This window comes from Ptychodera flava, chromosome 12 (assembly GCF_041260155.1).
Source record: "Ptychodera flava strain L36383 chromosome 12, AS_Pfla_20210202, whole genome shotgun sequence".
NCBI classification, from domain to species: Eukaryota; Metazoa; Hemichordata; class Enteropneusta; family Ptychoderidae; genus Ptychodera; species Ptychodera flava.
This window is the reverse complement of record NC_091939.1, coordinates 23485339-23501526: the sequence shown is the minus strand read 5'-3', so window position 1 is coordinate 23501526 and position 16188 is coordinate 23485339. Positions and strand designations below refer to the sequence as shown.

The following is a 16188-nucleotide window of genomic DNA, read 5'->3' as shown; positions in this document are numbered from 1 at the left end:
AAGGTTAGAAATTACGACTTTATATGTCAACTGTCTTTAGGGTCGATGAGGTCAGTAATCAACCTACGAACTTCTGTGTACTATATTTATATGAGTGACAGTGCCTAAAATAGCGAGGGTTTAAGGGCTACAAGATTGCCTGAGCCATATTATAATCAGTAAATGAAGTTAACCCTTTTGGTTCTACTCCGGAACTGAGGTAGGATCCAAACTAATTTACCTTTGGTTTTCTGCTGGATTTGATCGAGTTGAATTTGCGAGACTTAATTTCCGTGGATTACAGGCTACCCTTTACTTTCATTGTCAAAGAATCTATTTCATTTGCACCAACATTGACAGAAGTTCGTATAATATTATAACTGCTGTTGGAAAGAAAGGTGTGCATGTGTGTTTCGCCGCACTTTGTGTTTCCGCGGCCCATGAAAGGAACAACCACACAACATGTCGCCTTAGACTTGACGACAACGCTTACATTGACAAGTAAGGGGAATTCCACGGTGTCAGCTTGTTCACTGATTAGGACATAAAGTAACCTTAGTTATGATCAAAGCGACGCCGGCTGTTCAAGTTAGCCTTGCAAAAGACAGGCAGTGCCGTTTAACCTGCTTATTACCCCTACAATACGTGCTCACATTTCAGAAAGAGTCGTCGCTTTGGCCATTCTATTAGACCATTAATTTCAGCTACCATTTCAGAACATGTTGGAAAAACAAAAGTTGCTTAAAAATCTATCGTAGGGCAAATGTTTTGCAATCTTTGCTGTTATTTTCAAATTGAATAATTCTGCTTATTTGATAAGTTGTTTATTTACTTCAAAAAATACTGGTTATCAGAACAGAACAGTCGTCTGTTTTCAGTCTGACTATATCTGAATGTATATATATATATATATATATATATATATATATATATATATATATATATATATATATATATATATATATATATATATGGGACAAATAGTATAACAGCTACCCGCAAAGCAAGACCATTACGATTAACTTTTTCATTACAAGGCAATTATATTTGAACAAGATACCTTGTTTCACGAATACTAAGTTATAAAATACAGGCCCATTAATATTTAAAAATTTACGGGTCGATAACATGATTTCAACAATTTTCGCTGAGCATCATAAATACTGTTTTCCCCATTATTCTCTTTAAAGGTGTGAATGCCTCAGAATCTGAACGACGCCTCTTCCAGGATTTATTCAAACACAGTGACTATGACACTCAGGTCAGGCCAGTTAAAGAACCAACGGAGTTGCTCAAAGTCAGATTCGGCTTGTCAATCGTCCAGCTTATGGATGTGGTAAGAAATATTCCTTGTTCTTCCGCTTCTTTCAAATTCACTCTATTCTGTACTTCAAGGAAACTGAATAAAAGCGCAATAAAGGTGCCACTCTCTTCTTGTCAGCGTAGGCATTTCCAGTGAGCGAAAAATACATCTTTCCCATTCACATTTTTTTCCTTGCTCACACGCGCAAACCGCTCTATCGTTTTTATCAATCACCGTATATGTATTTGCTGGTCGATCTGTCGATGTTTTCTTTGCTCATCGATATAATCTTGACACTCCTTGCTGCACTGACAAACGAATCATCATTACTGTCGTTACGTCATCATCATCATCATCATCATCATCATCATCATCATCATCATCATCATCATCGTCGTCGTCGTCATCATCATCATCATCATCGTCGTCGTCGTCGTAAATTAGAGTATTCTGCTGAACTGTCAACTCGAAATGAATGAAAGATCAATGTTCTTGTTCTCAATCGCTTTCCTTACATCAACTAAAAATGTGATTGGTCCCTTTCAACAAAAGGGAAAGTTTCTTGGGAAATAATTCTACACACGTGCAGTTGGATACAGATAAGAAGATTATTTTGTTTTAAAGAAACTGAAAAACGTGCGTATCGTGACAAAACGGGTGACAGTATTTACCGGGGTCGTGCAGATTGGATAGAGTCGATCGATATAAAGTTGCATGGAAAGGAGAGACGCGACCTATGAGTAAATAGTATTGAGTGGCTTTGAGTTGAAATCGATCGGGAACCAAATGTACATCCGCGCGGTTGTATCTGTGCCGTTCGCTCTCAACTTCAACATATACCATCGATCTCGACATAGATTCCGACAGAAACCTACTCAAGGGTATGTAGAAGTTAAAATACCGGCTGATGTGACCTATGGACCTCGTTGCTTTGGAAAATAGTCTTCGAAACCCATTATAGGCCATAGACTGCTCACTAGAGAAGTTCCTGGGGCGCACCATCAGGAATCATGACAAATTTACATATCATCATGAAACGTGGTCGATGTCTCAATCTGAATCACTTAAAACATTGTTTACATAAAGCGACTACCTAGCATGTTGGTTTCTTAAAATTTAAAGCTCCCGATGAGAAAATATCCCCTGCCTCCTAAGGCCATGCACCTACATCAGCAATGACGAAAGGGTTGGTCTTATCATTTTATCTGCTTTTATCGTCTTTCCCCGGATTCAATAGAAAAGACTGTATTGGAAAGGACAATGGGAACTAGGAAAGCCTAGTTTAAGTATGCAGGGAGAAATAAAAACAGCCCTAACCTGTTCTTAATTCGAAAAGACCGATAATAATGGAACTTACCAATATAACCAAACGATAATGATATAATTTAAATAACGAAGAATAAACATGATCCCGATGTACTTGTCCCAGAGTAAACTTTTGTTTATTTCATTCATGGAATCGGGGTTGTGACTTTTCTCATAGTGAACATTCGGCTTTCTGTCAAGGTTCATTGCATCGGCGCTTTCTGCGTCCAACATTTTCTCGAACATCTGTGCACACAGATTCTACGGAGAAAAAAAATTAGATCTTCGTTGTGCATGTTCGCCAATAAAAAAGCGTAGTCCGAATCGAATGAATATTATCAGTTTTGAAATTTCCAATGTGATAATTGCTGACAAAGATCAAATAGTTGTGAGACAGCAAACTTAATTTAGGAAGCAGACGCAGAATAATGACTAACAGTATGGTGGATATATCCTCTGAGAGGTTTGACCCTGGACATAGTTTTCCGAGAATGATTTTTTTATGTGGGGTTGCACTTGCATCGTAAAAGAATATGTCTTCGATGAAATATGAGCTTTTTCTCCGTTTTAACACATATGACTTTGTCCGTGGAACCGAGCAAATGTATCAAAAGCGTGCAAATCAATTAAGGTGATTGTTACATCGACCATTAAAACGGACACGTACAGTACCTAAGTCTTCTTGGCGAACGAACGATGTGTTGAGCGCGATAAAAAAAATCCTTGAAACGTTAGCAGTGTTTATCCTAGTCTATCAAAAGCGTGGACAACTCCAGCGTTTTTTTATCGTCAGAGCTAGACCTTCATTCGTAGAAAATAAACAAGCCGTGGAAACCTCGTTAGGGAGACTATTTGTAGCCATAAATGTAGCTTTTAAGAAGCGTATTCGCCCGTAGCGTTGCCCTCACGGTTTAATAAAGGTCTGCATACAAAAACGAGGGCTCGTTTCCAGCGTCTTTATGGCCTGCTCCTTCGTGCAATCATTTCGGCATGCCAATTCGATATTACAACGGTAATGGCAATTCACGCTCAAAATCTAACTCAAAAACCGGTGAGGTACATTTTGCAGTCAGTCATCAACGGCGCAGAAACGTGAGATAAGAAACATTCGCTGAGCAAAAAAAAGACGGGTTTTATCTTATTTCAAATTGCGCTATCATCGTATTCTACATGTTTGCACCGAAGCAATTGATGTTATGTGCGTATGAGGGGCCGGGATATATATTACGAAGACATATTAGTCCGGACCCCTGTCTCGTTTCATAAGGTACATATGCAAATAAAACACTTACGGGTCGTGTGCAAATGTAAACTCGGAAAGGAATGAAAACCTGCTTAAGAGAATGAAATACATGAATGATTTCCATAAATCTCTAACTTTGCATAGTGTGGCAAACGTCTGCCTGTTATTAGCAATGACGCTCAAAATGTGGCTTTCACTTCAACAATTAATAACTATGTACTCATCAATAAATTCGAAGCTTATGTTAGCCACATTCGAATTTATACTTGTCGACCAGCCGCTTTCTCTTAATCCGTAGCTTACAATCAGTACGTCTACTCGGATTTTTAAAGTTTACTCTGTTTACTGGCTAACAAGAACCGAGGAAGTAAATATGGGGAAAGTCTGATCAGTTGTATTGGGAGAGAGTTTAGGCCATACGATAAAAAAAGGTCCGGGAAACGCATACTTTAGCTGACAGTACGTTTACGAACGAGCTTCAAATATAAAAGTACGTTCCTATGCTACGCGTGATGGATTCGTAAGCAATTTTACAATTTAACACAGCACCTTTTAACAATTTCCCAATCGAAAGTGTGCGAGGGTCAAGGAAAGACTTTTAAGAAAGGTGGTTGTAATAAGAGAGAGAGAAAGAGAGAGAGAGAGAGAGAGAGAGAGAGAGAGAGAGAGAGAGAGAGAGAGAGAGAGAGAGAGAGAGAGAGAGAGAGAGAGAGAGAGAGAGAAAGCGACAGACAGACAGATAGACAGACTGACGGACTGACAGAAACAGAGACACATAAAGAAATACAGGAACAGACAGAGAGACAGACAGAGATAGAGACACAGACACAGACAGACAGACAGACACGGAGAGAGTAACAACAGGCTAGATAAAACATAGGGAAAATATTGGTTGTATGTCATCGGTACATTACTTGGCCTCGCCTTTATTCACACCAACCTTCGTAAAAATCGGTTAAAGTCGGTTTAATTTTCCAAATGAATACCCAAGCATCTTATCAGTGCGTTGCGTTGAAAGGTTTATTATTTGTACAGAGCACACCCAGTATTCCGAGTGGCGGCCCTGAGTGACTTGGACAACAAGCAGCATATTAGTTAAACCTGTAGAGGCTCGTATAGAGGTCACTCAATTTGGCAAGAGTAAGCTTTCGTTGATGAGTATTTTTCCTTTTTTTCTGTTTCAATCTCTTTCAGGACGAAAGGAACCAAATAATGACAACAAGTGTATGGATGAAACAGGTAAAAATATGACTCTCCCACAAGCATCTTTGTTGCATTTGACGATATATATGTATATATATGTATGTATGTATATATATATATATATATATATATATATATATATATATATATATATATATATATATATATATATATATATATATATATATATACATCAGAGATTGTCACGTCTACCAAGAAATGTTCTTCATTGTAAACTTGGTCAGAATATTTTAGAGTCTGTAAATGAAGAAAGACTTCTGGGTATAGTGGTAGATCAACACTTGAACTGGAAGTCAAATACTGATTCAATTTATAAAAAGGTCAATTCACGTATAGCTCTACTTAGACGTATAATACGATATTTACCATTAAGTACTAGACGAACATATTATAATGCATATATACTTCCCCATTTGGACTATTGTTGTAGTGCATGGGGAACTAGTTCAAATATAAGCAAGTTATTCAAATTACAGAAACGCGCTGTGCGTGTTATGATGGGCACTAAGTATAATTATCCGACCAATGGACTTTTAGATCATTGCATATTATGCCTTTACCCGATAGAATTTTATACAAAGTATGTGTTTAGTGTTTAAATCCTTGAAAGGTATTGTATATGACGGAAATGTCCAATATGTCAATCAGTGTCATAGCCGTGTGACCAGAGCTAGCTCCCAAAATAAGCTTGATATCCCTAGAGCCAAATTGAATGTTTTTAAAAACACATGGTCAGTACAGGGAGCTATGGAATGGAATAAGTTGAAAACAGAAGTCAAATCTTCTGAGACACTTGTCTCTTTTAAAAGAAATTATTTAAAACAATATTGGGCAGAATTTTAATTTTTTCTTGCCTTTCCTGTTAAATGTGGCAGTTGTTATATGTGGTGTTTTGTATTTTCACTCTTGAAAATTGTTTTTGTGGTTTTGTATATATTTGTTGTAATGTCGAGGGCCCTGGGGGAGATAAACTCTCTCTAGAGTTTACCAGGCTACCCTCATTAAATAAAGCCAAATAAAAATAAATAAATAATATATATATATATATATAATATATATATATATATATATATATATATATATATATATATATATATATATATATATATATATATATATAATTTACTGCATCCAACTAATGTTTATGTTCCTGTGTTGATGTCTACGTTATGGCGGAGTGACTCAAATTACAAATGAGTCTGGTCCCTTGGTTTATCGATTTTGGTCAAGATATATTTCTCTGTCCCATTTTCACGCTAAACTCACCGAAGGAATCCCATGGGTATACGCTTGGGCAGATTTTGACCTCATCCGCGCTTGAATTAGGCCTTGATTAGGTTGTTTTTTATTTTCAAATAAAAAAAATTGTGGAAGCTTGTTCACGGCAAGAAATGATTGCCCCACTGTGTGCATTCTGACCTAGCCAAGAAAACTACCAAATGAGAACGAATGAGCTCATCCCATCTCATCAAAACACATAATATTCACGCTGGTAAATTTATGTTTGTGCCGCTCAACGCTCTGACAAGCCTGGCACGGCATTTAATGGACACAAGTCATTATCGATGCTTCGGCAATCATCGTAAGAGTTGATAATATTGACGTACACCTGATCTCAGAATAAACTGTCAAGATATCAAGGCCTGGTGACAAGGCCTAGGTGTAATCACCATCTTTCATTAATTTGATAAACGACCTGGAGACGGCAAATTGGAGTGAAAATAAACGAGGTGGTGTTTGATTTACATGTGCAGGCGCTCAACCTTAGACCGCTTTATAAAGATGAAATGCCACCCCACACACCCTAATCTCAATACATTTACAACAAATACCTTTGCATGTACAGACCTAACGTAATCTGTAAGCTAGGCGTGGCAAATCTCAATGCACGGTATATGAAACTGTATGGTAGCATCCATTGTCAGAGTTTCAGGTAAATTGTGGATGGATATTTTTGGTCTTGAGAAAGAACAGTGCACATGGATGTGTGCTTTCGCTACAGTAGGAGGCCTAGTTTCTGTACAAATCGGCCATGTTGATCGATGCATAATGACATCTAAACTATGATAAAATTGTCAGCTGTTCAATTGCTACACGAAGCCTAATCCTAATCCTTCGGTATTTCGGTATATCACTTCGATGAAACAGATGCTTTGTACTTACTGAAGATTAATGCAATCTTTATATTCCTTGCGATGCATAAGTAGTGTGTCTTGCTCAGTGTAATGTTATAGATATCTCTGGCAGTTGAAATTACGCTGTATGCCCCGTTGCCTTTGTGATGTAACACTGTTCTGTTCGCCTTGATGAAAATGTTACCAAAGTGGCTCAAAGCGAACATATTTTCAATTTCGTTTCAACGCTGCTCCATCTGTTGTATTTTCTCTGCAGGAGTGGCAAGATTATCGACTGCGCTGGGACCCAGCCAACTACAGCGGCATCGAGACAGTACCCATTCCTCAAGAGCTGATTTGGAGGCCGGACACCGTGCTTTACAATTAGTGAGTCGGGATAAATATATATCACCCTCACAGCTGATACTTCTTTCGATTGTTTTAACGAAATATTACTATGTATTGACAGTGGAGAAAATGCGTAATCGTTGGAGGCGCTGCTCGCACAAAAACAGACTAATTGGTGACGTATCAGTGAGACAAGGACCGATATGCTCTGTGACGAAACCAAAATTTAATGTAGATTCTGTAGATTGATCACAGTCCCCCAGGAGAGCTACTACACGAGAGCGTGCGACGATCGAGTTTAAAGTCTCAGACGGGTAATCACATATGATGTACAGTGATTAGTTGAGTTATGATGCGCACTCGCTACGATAACGTGCAGAGTGTTATTACAATATTTCTAACATCATTCTGGCAAAAGGGAGATATTAGCACTTGTAAATTTAGTAAGAGAACTCGAGTGCTCAACCAGAAATCAAGATAATTATTCCCCTGACGAACATGCCGAACGGCGGACTGCATGAAAATGCGTGCGTGATGAACTTTCGAAATCGCTCAATTAGACCTTACCCTCAGCTGACGTAATTACTTGCTCATGACTGGCCAGCTCCTGCTGCGAAGCGTGCCGCTACTTTACATGTAATGGCTTGCTCACATTTGGTCAAGCTCCTGTAATTAATAAATCTGCCACCCTCTTCAAAAGGCGATCGCCTCTCTTTTGTATCACAGAACCGAGTCGCAATCTGTATGCGACCCATGGATGAGTTTCCCATGGCCTGACCCGCCAAGGCTATACAGTCAGATAGAGTGAAAAACTCAATTCGCCCCCGAGAAATGTAGCATTCTTGAATGAACCTGCATGCTGTATTAGCATTTTCGAATTTATAGATAGCGGCAATATAGTGTGATTACGTCAAGCCATGGATTGTCGTCATAGACAACGTCAGTCCAGAGTAAAGCAAATATCGAACCCTTTCGCCAGCTCCTGCTTCCGTCTATGTCTATTTTCCCAGAATGCTGACATACACTAAGTTTCCTGCAAAGCCCAGTCCTGGCCACTGATAATCTTCGGCTCGTTGCCTTGTCGAGAGAGAAAAAGAGAGAGATCCACACAATCCCTTCAAGGAAATGAAAGAGAAATCCAGTAAAGACGAAAGCAATCTCCAGGCAAATCCAATCACGGCTAATCTTCCTTCTGCGCTGTTCGTTATCTTACGCAGTAATAGCTACTGTATTCTTGCGTTTGCCGTCAAGGGGAGGTTTCATCAACCCTACGCGACCTTTTTCGCTCGCTCCGTCTATCAATATAATTACGTTATTATTTGTGATGAAACGAAAATACGCGGTAAACAGTTAAACTATGTCATCGCGTACTAATATATATATATATATATATATATATATATATATATATATATATATATATATATATATATATATATATATATATATATATATATATATATATATATATATATATTAGTCATATAGTATAACATGTATGTCTTAGTACTTAAGGGAAGGGGTCTGTTAGAGGCGAATGAGCTGTTTCTCTGTGTGATTTGTTTACGTAAAATTATCTGGCAATGTTATAAGATTTCAATTCTACTCATCTAACAAAGTAACCCTTTAATTCATTCCGACAACATTGTCTTGTCATGATAAGATAAGCAAATTCTGCAGTTTGAAATTCCCGCTCATCATGATGGTCATGTTATACAAACATATAGGATGACACAGCATGTACATTGCAGTGAGAGGGCGTTCAGTGCAATGCTTTCTCATCGATGACAACATGTTTGTTCTCCGAGGATTCCAATGCGTATAGCACCATGTCCACGCACAGTTTTTTGTGATGCATATTTGCGTGTGGAGGCCATATTTGAGCTGGGCATGGGCTCACGTTTATTATTTATCTTTTTACGATTTGAACATGCGAATTCAAGAACGTGGTAAATAGTACTAATAGTATACACGCCGTTGAGTGAGTGGCTCTTTCAAGAACGAATTCGGGGAAGTAATGCATAGTATTGAATATTGCAGCGCATGGGACTTTAATAAGATAATCGGCGTTACTTTAATTGTCACATCCAAATAATACATAGGGTTGTATTCGTCTGGGACACGTCAGTTATAAGTCTGAGATTGTCAATCAAATACGGATACTTTCGTGTTTCATCACAGACTTATTTTTAATGAAAGGGTCGTCCTGATCTCATCCTATACAGAAATAGAATCTAGAGTTGCATCGGCTCAGTGATCATTAGAAAAATAAATCGAAAAGCAAAGGAAACGAGTGTTGATGTTGAAACTACCTATAATCACCAGAGATTGTGGTAGGAAAGCCTTGAAACAATCAGCCATGTGGTCCCGTACTAATTGACTGCGTTTGTATCATCATATTTTGTGCAATTTTCAACTCGAAGGGGATTGCATAGGTTATGGATTTGCGAATATAACTTAGATTTTATCGAAGGAATGAGCTCAGTTACCTTCAGTTTTTCACTGAGGACACGATCTGTGCTTCTGCTTATCTGAGAAACCTCGACGTTAAAGTTATAGATTAGCGTTTTAACTTTATTTGATTTTATATCCAGACATAAAGTGATCCATGCACATACATGTAAAAGTGTCACTCAGAAATTAAAATAATGACTGTAAATCAGTGGTCATAACAGGTGATAAGGGTTTGCGCAATCCAACATGTTCCTTCGTGATATCATGTCCGTTTTAATTATGTTGTTATTGTTGTTTTTGTCGACCGCGTGTACACATAGCACAGCGTGCGAGTTGCTTGCAACTGCATTCTGCGAGAGTGGGTTTGTTTCAGTAGCGCATTTCCAAGAATCACGTTGTGACGTTCGCATACTTAGTAGAGCTTAGCAACCAATACTTCCAGGCAAAAGCACCAATTAGTATTTTAAACCGTTGGTAGATGCTGATATCGTAAAGGACCTATCGAATTTACATTCTCATTGTCAATGCAGTGATTGTAACCGGGCACAAGTACGCGCATGCGCAACGGATGGACGAGTAAATCAACGACAGGTACTCCAGCATATTCCAAAACTTGGCGCCGTCATAGCAATTGAAATAGGCCCACGATAGAGTGTTTCCCCTGACTCAACGATCTCCTTGATTAAATAAAGCCTAGAGTGTGCTCAGCACTTGACGGTACGAGCCTAACTTCCGTTTTTTATGTCCGCCGCAAACGCTAGACGTAATGACTTAATCTAGGCCTATAGCCTGCTAATCGGCTGAACATGGCGTCGAAGTTTTACTCTCTCTCCCCGTTAAATGTCTAGATTAGCCAAGAAAATCGATAATCCCATGTCAAATGTAAAGTCGGCCACGATTGTCGTGTCTTTAAATTTAACCACAAAGCATAAATGAGAATCGAAGATTTATTCCAATTTTAGCAACCTTAATTCTTAGTTTGAAAATAGCGTGAGAAGTAATCAATCTTTATGTTTCCGAGTGGACTTCATTTTCCTTAAGTTAATACCTCAAAGTTTCGTTAAGGCAGCACGCGCCTCCAAATTGAAAAGGTCAGCTTTTGCTTAAAACCTCCATTAGAGAAAGTTTCAATAATTCTCTTCTGTTATCGAGGACAAAAATCAGGGGTCAGCTCGCTGAATTTGGTACTAGAGAAACGAATTACATTATATTTCCCCACACTTAAATTCAAAATAGCCGCTATCCTTGTGTTGACTCCACGGGGTAAAATCAGATTTTTTCGATTTTTCACAAAAATAAGCCGATAAACACTTTATTTACTCCATGAGCTTCAAAATGAACCCCTACACGTGGTAGACCAAAAGGGTACTGTAAAAGTTTGAGAATCCAAGCATCTGTCAACAAGGCGCATTCTAGCTACCGTGCCCTGAACGGAAACACTGGATGTATTTACAGTGCTCTCGTTGTGTCTGTAATATCACACTTTCTTGTTCAACTTCATAGGCCACGTAGGAACGGTTAGTGTTCTGCTCGTCAATATAACCTTTATGTATGTAATTTCCAGTAGTATTATTGGCACACAGCGCCCGCCTGTAGATTGATTCCCGACTAGGGATTCATTTGTCAACTAATACTTACCAAACGGTACTGTACCGATTGAGCTGTTGTTGGCATGGCAAATACCTTTGTACTTTTACATCCCTTTGGGGCAGGAGAAGGAAACGCACTTGTTTTCTGCGACAAATGTAATGAAAAATATCATGTAGGTTTCTTTGTCTACGTCTGACAATGTTTGGAGTAATAAGTGAACAGCCTTCAGAACGCCATAGGTAATGGATAAAAGGCCAGAAGCCGCTGAGCTGCTAGTTTTGACGATTTCTTCACTAATTGTTTTAATGATAACGTCGTACGTTTTCTTGTTCCACTCCCAAAAGCATGTTGAGATAGATACAGAGAATTCAGCCAGTCAACTCAGCCTGTACATGTGTAAACTGCTTGATTATTTTTAACAAAGACTAGTGGACTATGGTCCGGATTAAGGTAGAACGCGCCTCGAGGACAGATAGTCGGACTCTCAAATTTCTACAATTATTCTTTTCTGATCTACCACTTGTGGGGGCTCTAGGAGAAAGAAAAACCTTTCACCATCTTAGTTTTTCGAAAACCCAAAGTTATGTTCCCCAATAGAGTCAACACAGGAACGGCGGCCATTTTGAATTTCAAATATCTCAAAATGTTGGGTAATTTGTTTCGCTAGTTCAAAACTTTGCACGGTGACCCCCGATTTTTATTGTCGATTTGGTAAGAGAATTGTTTAAAATTTCATTCAGAAAAGTTTGAGCAAAAGTTTGAGTCTTTCACTTTCGAGGAGCATACTACCTTAAGAATTTAAATGTAAACAGTAACAGTGCATTTTACATTTCTAAATCTGACGTTGTGTTATCAAAATAGTGACATGATCGTCAATGTCTACAGCTACTAGCCCTGTAAGCCGAGAGGAGTTGTCATTTTAGCAACCTTACTGTAAGCCATGGTGCGTTGTACGGATACGAGCCATATAGAATTTTGACGAAATGTTGGAGCTTTTTGCCGAACGCAATTATTTCAGCTGACAAAGTTTGACCTGTGTCCTCAGAACGAGATGAAAAGTTGGTCAAAACATTATACGAGCTTCCAGACATTTGATGATTTTTTTTTACTTTTAACGGCAATAAGAACAGTTTTTCCCATACTTATCTGCCTGAAACTTCTTGTTGCAACAGTAATACAGTGGGGTTAAAATGTCAAAATTTCTAACGCGACACTGTTCTAATTGAGCCAGCTAATTCGAATTTTTTTCTATCGTCGTTATTACTGCAGTGCTGATGGTACATACGGCGCAGACTTCGCCGCCAAGGCCGTCGTCAGCTACGACGGTTTGGTTTACCACGTGCCGCCGGCCATCTTCAAGAGTCCCTGCTCCATCGACATCGAGTACTTCCCCTTCGACGAACAGCGCTGCCAGATGAAGTTTGGCACCTGGTCTTACAGCGGGAAGCAGATCTACCTGGAAATCATGGAGCGGCACGCGGTCAAGGAGGACTTCTGGGAAAACGAAGAGTGGGAAATCGTCGCTGCGCCTGGCAGGAACTACTCAACGACCTATCCTTGTTGCACAGATGTTTACTATCACGTAATTTACACCCTAGTTTTGAGGAGAAGGTCCCTTTTCTACGTAGTGAATTTAATAATACCTTGTATCGTGATGTCCATGTTGGTAATGCTGGTGTTTTGTCTGCCCCCGGACAGCGGGGAAAAAATCTCGCTCAGTATATCAGTCCTCTTGGCCTTGACCGTCTTTCAGTTGCTCATGGCCGAGATTATGCCGCCGACGTCATCGGCTACGCCGTTGGTCGGGAAATTTTTGCTCTTCACGACGGTGCTGGTGTCGTCGTCGATAGTCGTCACGGTGGCCGTGATAAATTTGCACTACAGATCGGCCAGCACGCACAGGATGCGGCCCTGGGTGAAACGGCTGTTCATGGACATCCTGCCTAAGGTTCTCAACATGAGCTACAAGAGGAAACCGTGCAACTACCAGTCGATCAGAAGAACCTACAGCGACGTGGTCGACAACCATCCGCACCGGAAGATGCACATGAAGCTGATCAGCATGCAGAAGTCGGAGCCGGCGATCACGTGCACGTCGAACGGCGTCCCCAAAGTCCACGATCACGGCATCCGAACGGGGAACAAGGCTTGCAAGCCAAAGAGAACGTCGAGCGAACGGGAGCACGCTCTATTGCATGAAGTGAAATACATAACGCAGTACATCAGGAACGAAGAGAAAACGCTACAGGTATTGGAATCTTATTTTGTTGGGGGGCTGCAAGGGGAGGGGATTTGCCAAGTCAGGAATGATCATGACGTAATATAGGCTATCTAATCCTTCTGTGACTAAATCTTAAATACAGTGACTAACATGCTTTCCGAAAACACATATTTTATCTCCGGTATTAAATTCGATGGAACTAAAAACGATAAGTAATTATTATCGTACTACCCTTCAGCAGAGTAATTATCGAGTCGTGAACGACTACGACTCAGAACTCATTTGTTATAATGCGCATCTCGATCATTTGTATATGGATCAATGAAATGACAGAAGTCGTTAAAACATGCAGACAGTAACATTAAATAAACATGTCTTTCTCGTATTACTTCAATCTCCGTATGCAGGTCCGTTTGGATTCTGGACCATTCATTGTCATCGCTGTTATAGAAACATCTATAAACAGAAACGCGGTTTTTAATTGACTTGCTCTGTCACCATCATCAGCTGGCTGAAAATACCCTTTATTGCATATCTCTTCACTTTTATCATATCTGATGGGTTAAATGAGCTATATTGGCGTTAGATGCCCTCGCATGATTTATGTTATAAAAGACAGAATTCAAATTTGCAAGAATGTATTATTAGACATACAGTAATCATATCTAAACCTAATTCTCCTCAGGTATATATGATTTGCTTTCCATTTGCATGGTGCTTTCCATTTGCATGGACGAATGTCGAGGCAACGTGGTTGAATTTCCACAGGATCACTGGGCGCAAATAGTCTAACTTAGGAATATTTTATTAATACCATATTTATGAAATATAAATATTATTGTTAAAATCGTTTTGACGTTTCGTAAGGGTGAGAGCTTCCTTTCTGCTCAGAGTAATTTGAAAATTACAGAACGGGGACGGATCATACTTGACCTGTTGACAAAGCGTCTATGGCGCGTAATCAAGGCCAATATTCGAACTCCCAATTTTCAACTATACAACTCAACATTCAACATTCAAACTCCCAATTTCAACTATACAACTCAACATTCAACATTCAAACTCCCAATTTTCAACTATACAACTCAACATTTTCAACTTTCGAACTCCACATTTTCAACTTTCGAACTCCACATTTTCAACTTTCGAACTCAACATTTGGGAGTCGTATTCTCCCTACATCCCTAACTTGCTTCATTGTAGTTACCCACGTTTTTCCTTCTGGGCTATACTACGTCAGAACGCGTCATAGATACGTCACATGACGTTTCGGAGTTTTAGAGTTATTCCTATGTGATGTTCTAGAGGGTCTAAAAATATGAACCGGAAACACTTGTGATGCTATAACTTCAAGATTTACCACTGACCTCCGCCATCACTTAGGCCTAATTCGGGCGCTATCATGTCGTCTAATGACAAGAGCATGCGTGCGTGGCTCGCCATGGCTTATTTTAAAATTAACAACTCGCTTGATAATTTCCACACTATTACAGCCAAAATACAACTCAGACACTGAACACATCAAAGCACATACAAGACGAGATGGCTGATGTGTGAAGCCACTTTCCCTTTATTTCACCGTGACCACTATGTTCAACATAATGTATTTCACGTTGAGCGGCTTGCACTAGCTGGACAATACGCTCACTACACATTCCAATGCCACTTAACTGTGACAAAAGTCTAAGAAGACTCTCACACCTACGTGACACATCTCCCCGTCTGTCGGGCTGGTCAAGGTCAAGTAGCAGCCTAGACAAACTACCACTGACGTGGTCACGAACGAACTCGGTGTCGTCCATGTTCAAAATTAACTGCGAGGTCACCATGTGTTTGGGACTCCCTATAACAAAGTGATAAGTAGTTTCATGTAAAATGGCACCGACGATTTTTTAAAGTCGTATTTGACTATATGTATGCTCATTTTGGCTTGTGTTCGCTGGCTAGTGGTCTAGGGGGACCTATGACTTCGATAGTTGAAAATGGGGAATACGAATCCAAAATGTTGAGTTCCATAGTTGAAAATGTGGAGTTCGAAAGTTGAATGTGTGGAGTTCGAAAGTTGAAAATTGGGAGTTCGAAAGTTGAAAATGTAGAGTTCGATAGTTGAAAATTGGGAGTTCGAAAGTTGAAAATGTGGAGTTGTACAGTTGAAAATTGGGAGTTTGAATGTTGAATGTTGAGTTGTGTAGTTGAAAATTGGGAGTTCAAATATTGGCCTTGATTACGCGCCATAAAGCGTCAATGGTGAGAGCAATATATTACTGCTTATACTAAATTTATCGGACTCGCATTAGACGGCCTTGTAAAGTGTGATCTGTAGCCGTTTAGTGTATACATTTTGGCGCGAATACTGGTGTCGAAATTTTACATTTTCTACAAAATGGTGAATAAAATAGTGCAGTCT

At 39.4% G+C, this 16188-nt stretch overlaps 1 protein-coding gene across 1 annotated transcript in view; it reads left to right on the top strand.

Moving 5' to 3' along the window:
• The window catches only part of LOC139145445 (neuronal acetylcholine receptor subunit beta-4-like), a 37987-nt gene that overhangs the window by 20408 nt on the left and 1391 nt on the right, over positions 1-16188 (top strand). Inside the window, exons 2-5 of the mRNA XM_070716635.1 lie at positions 1170-1315; positions 5025-5069; positions 7446-7555; positions 12830-13808. Coding sequence (XP_070572736.1) covers positions 1170-1315; positions 5025-5069; positions 7446-7555; positions 12830-13808 — 1280 coding nt within the window. The remainder of the gene's footprint in view (positions 1-1169; positions 1316-5024; positions 5070-7445; positions 7556-12829; positions 13809-16188) is intronic.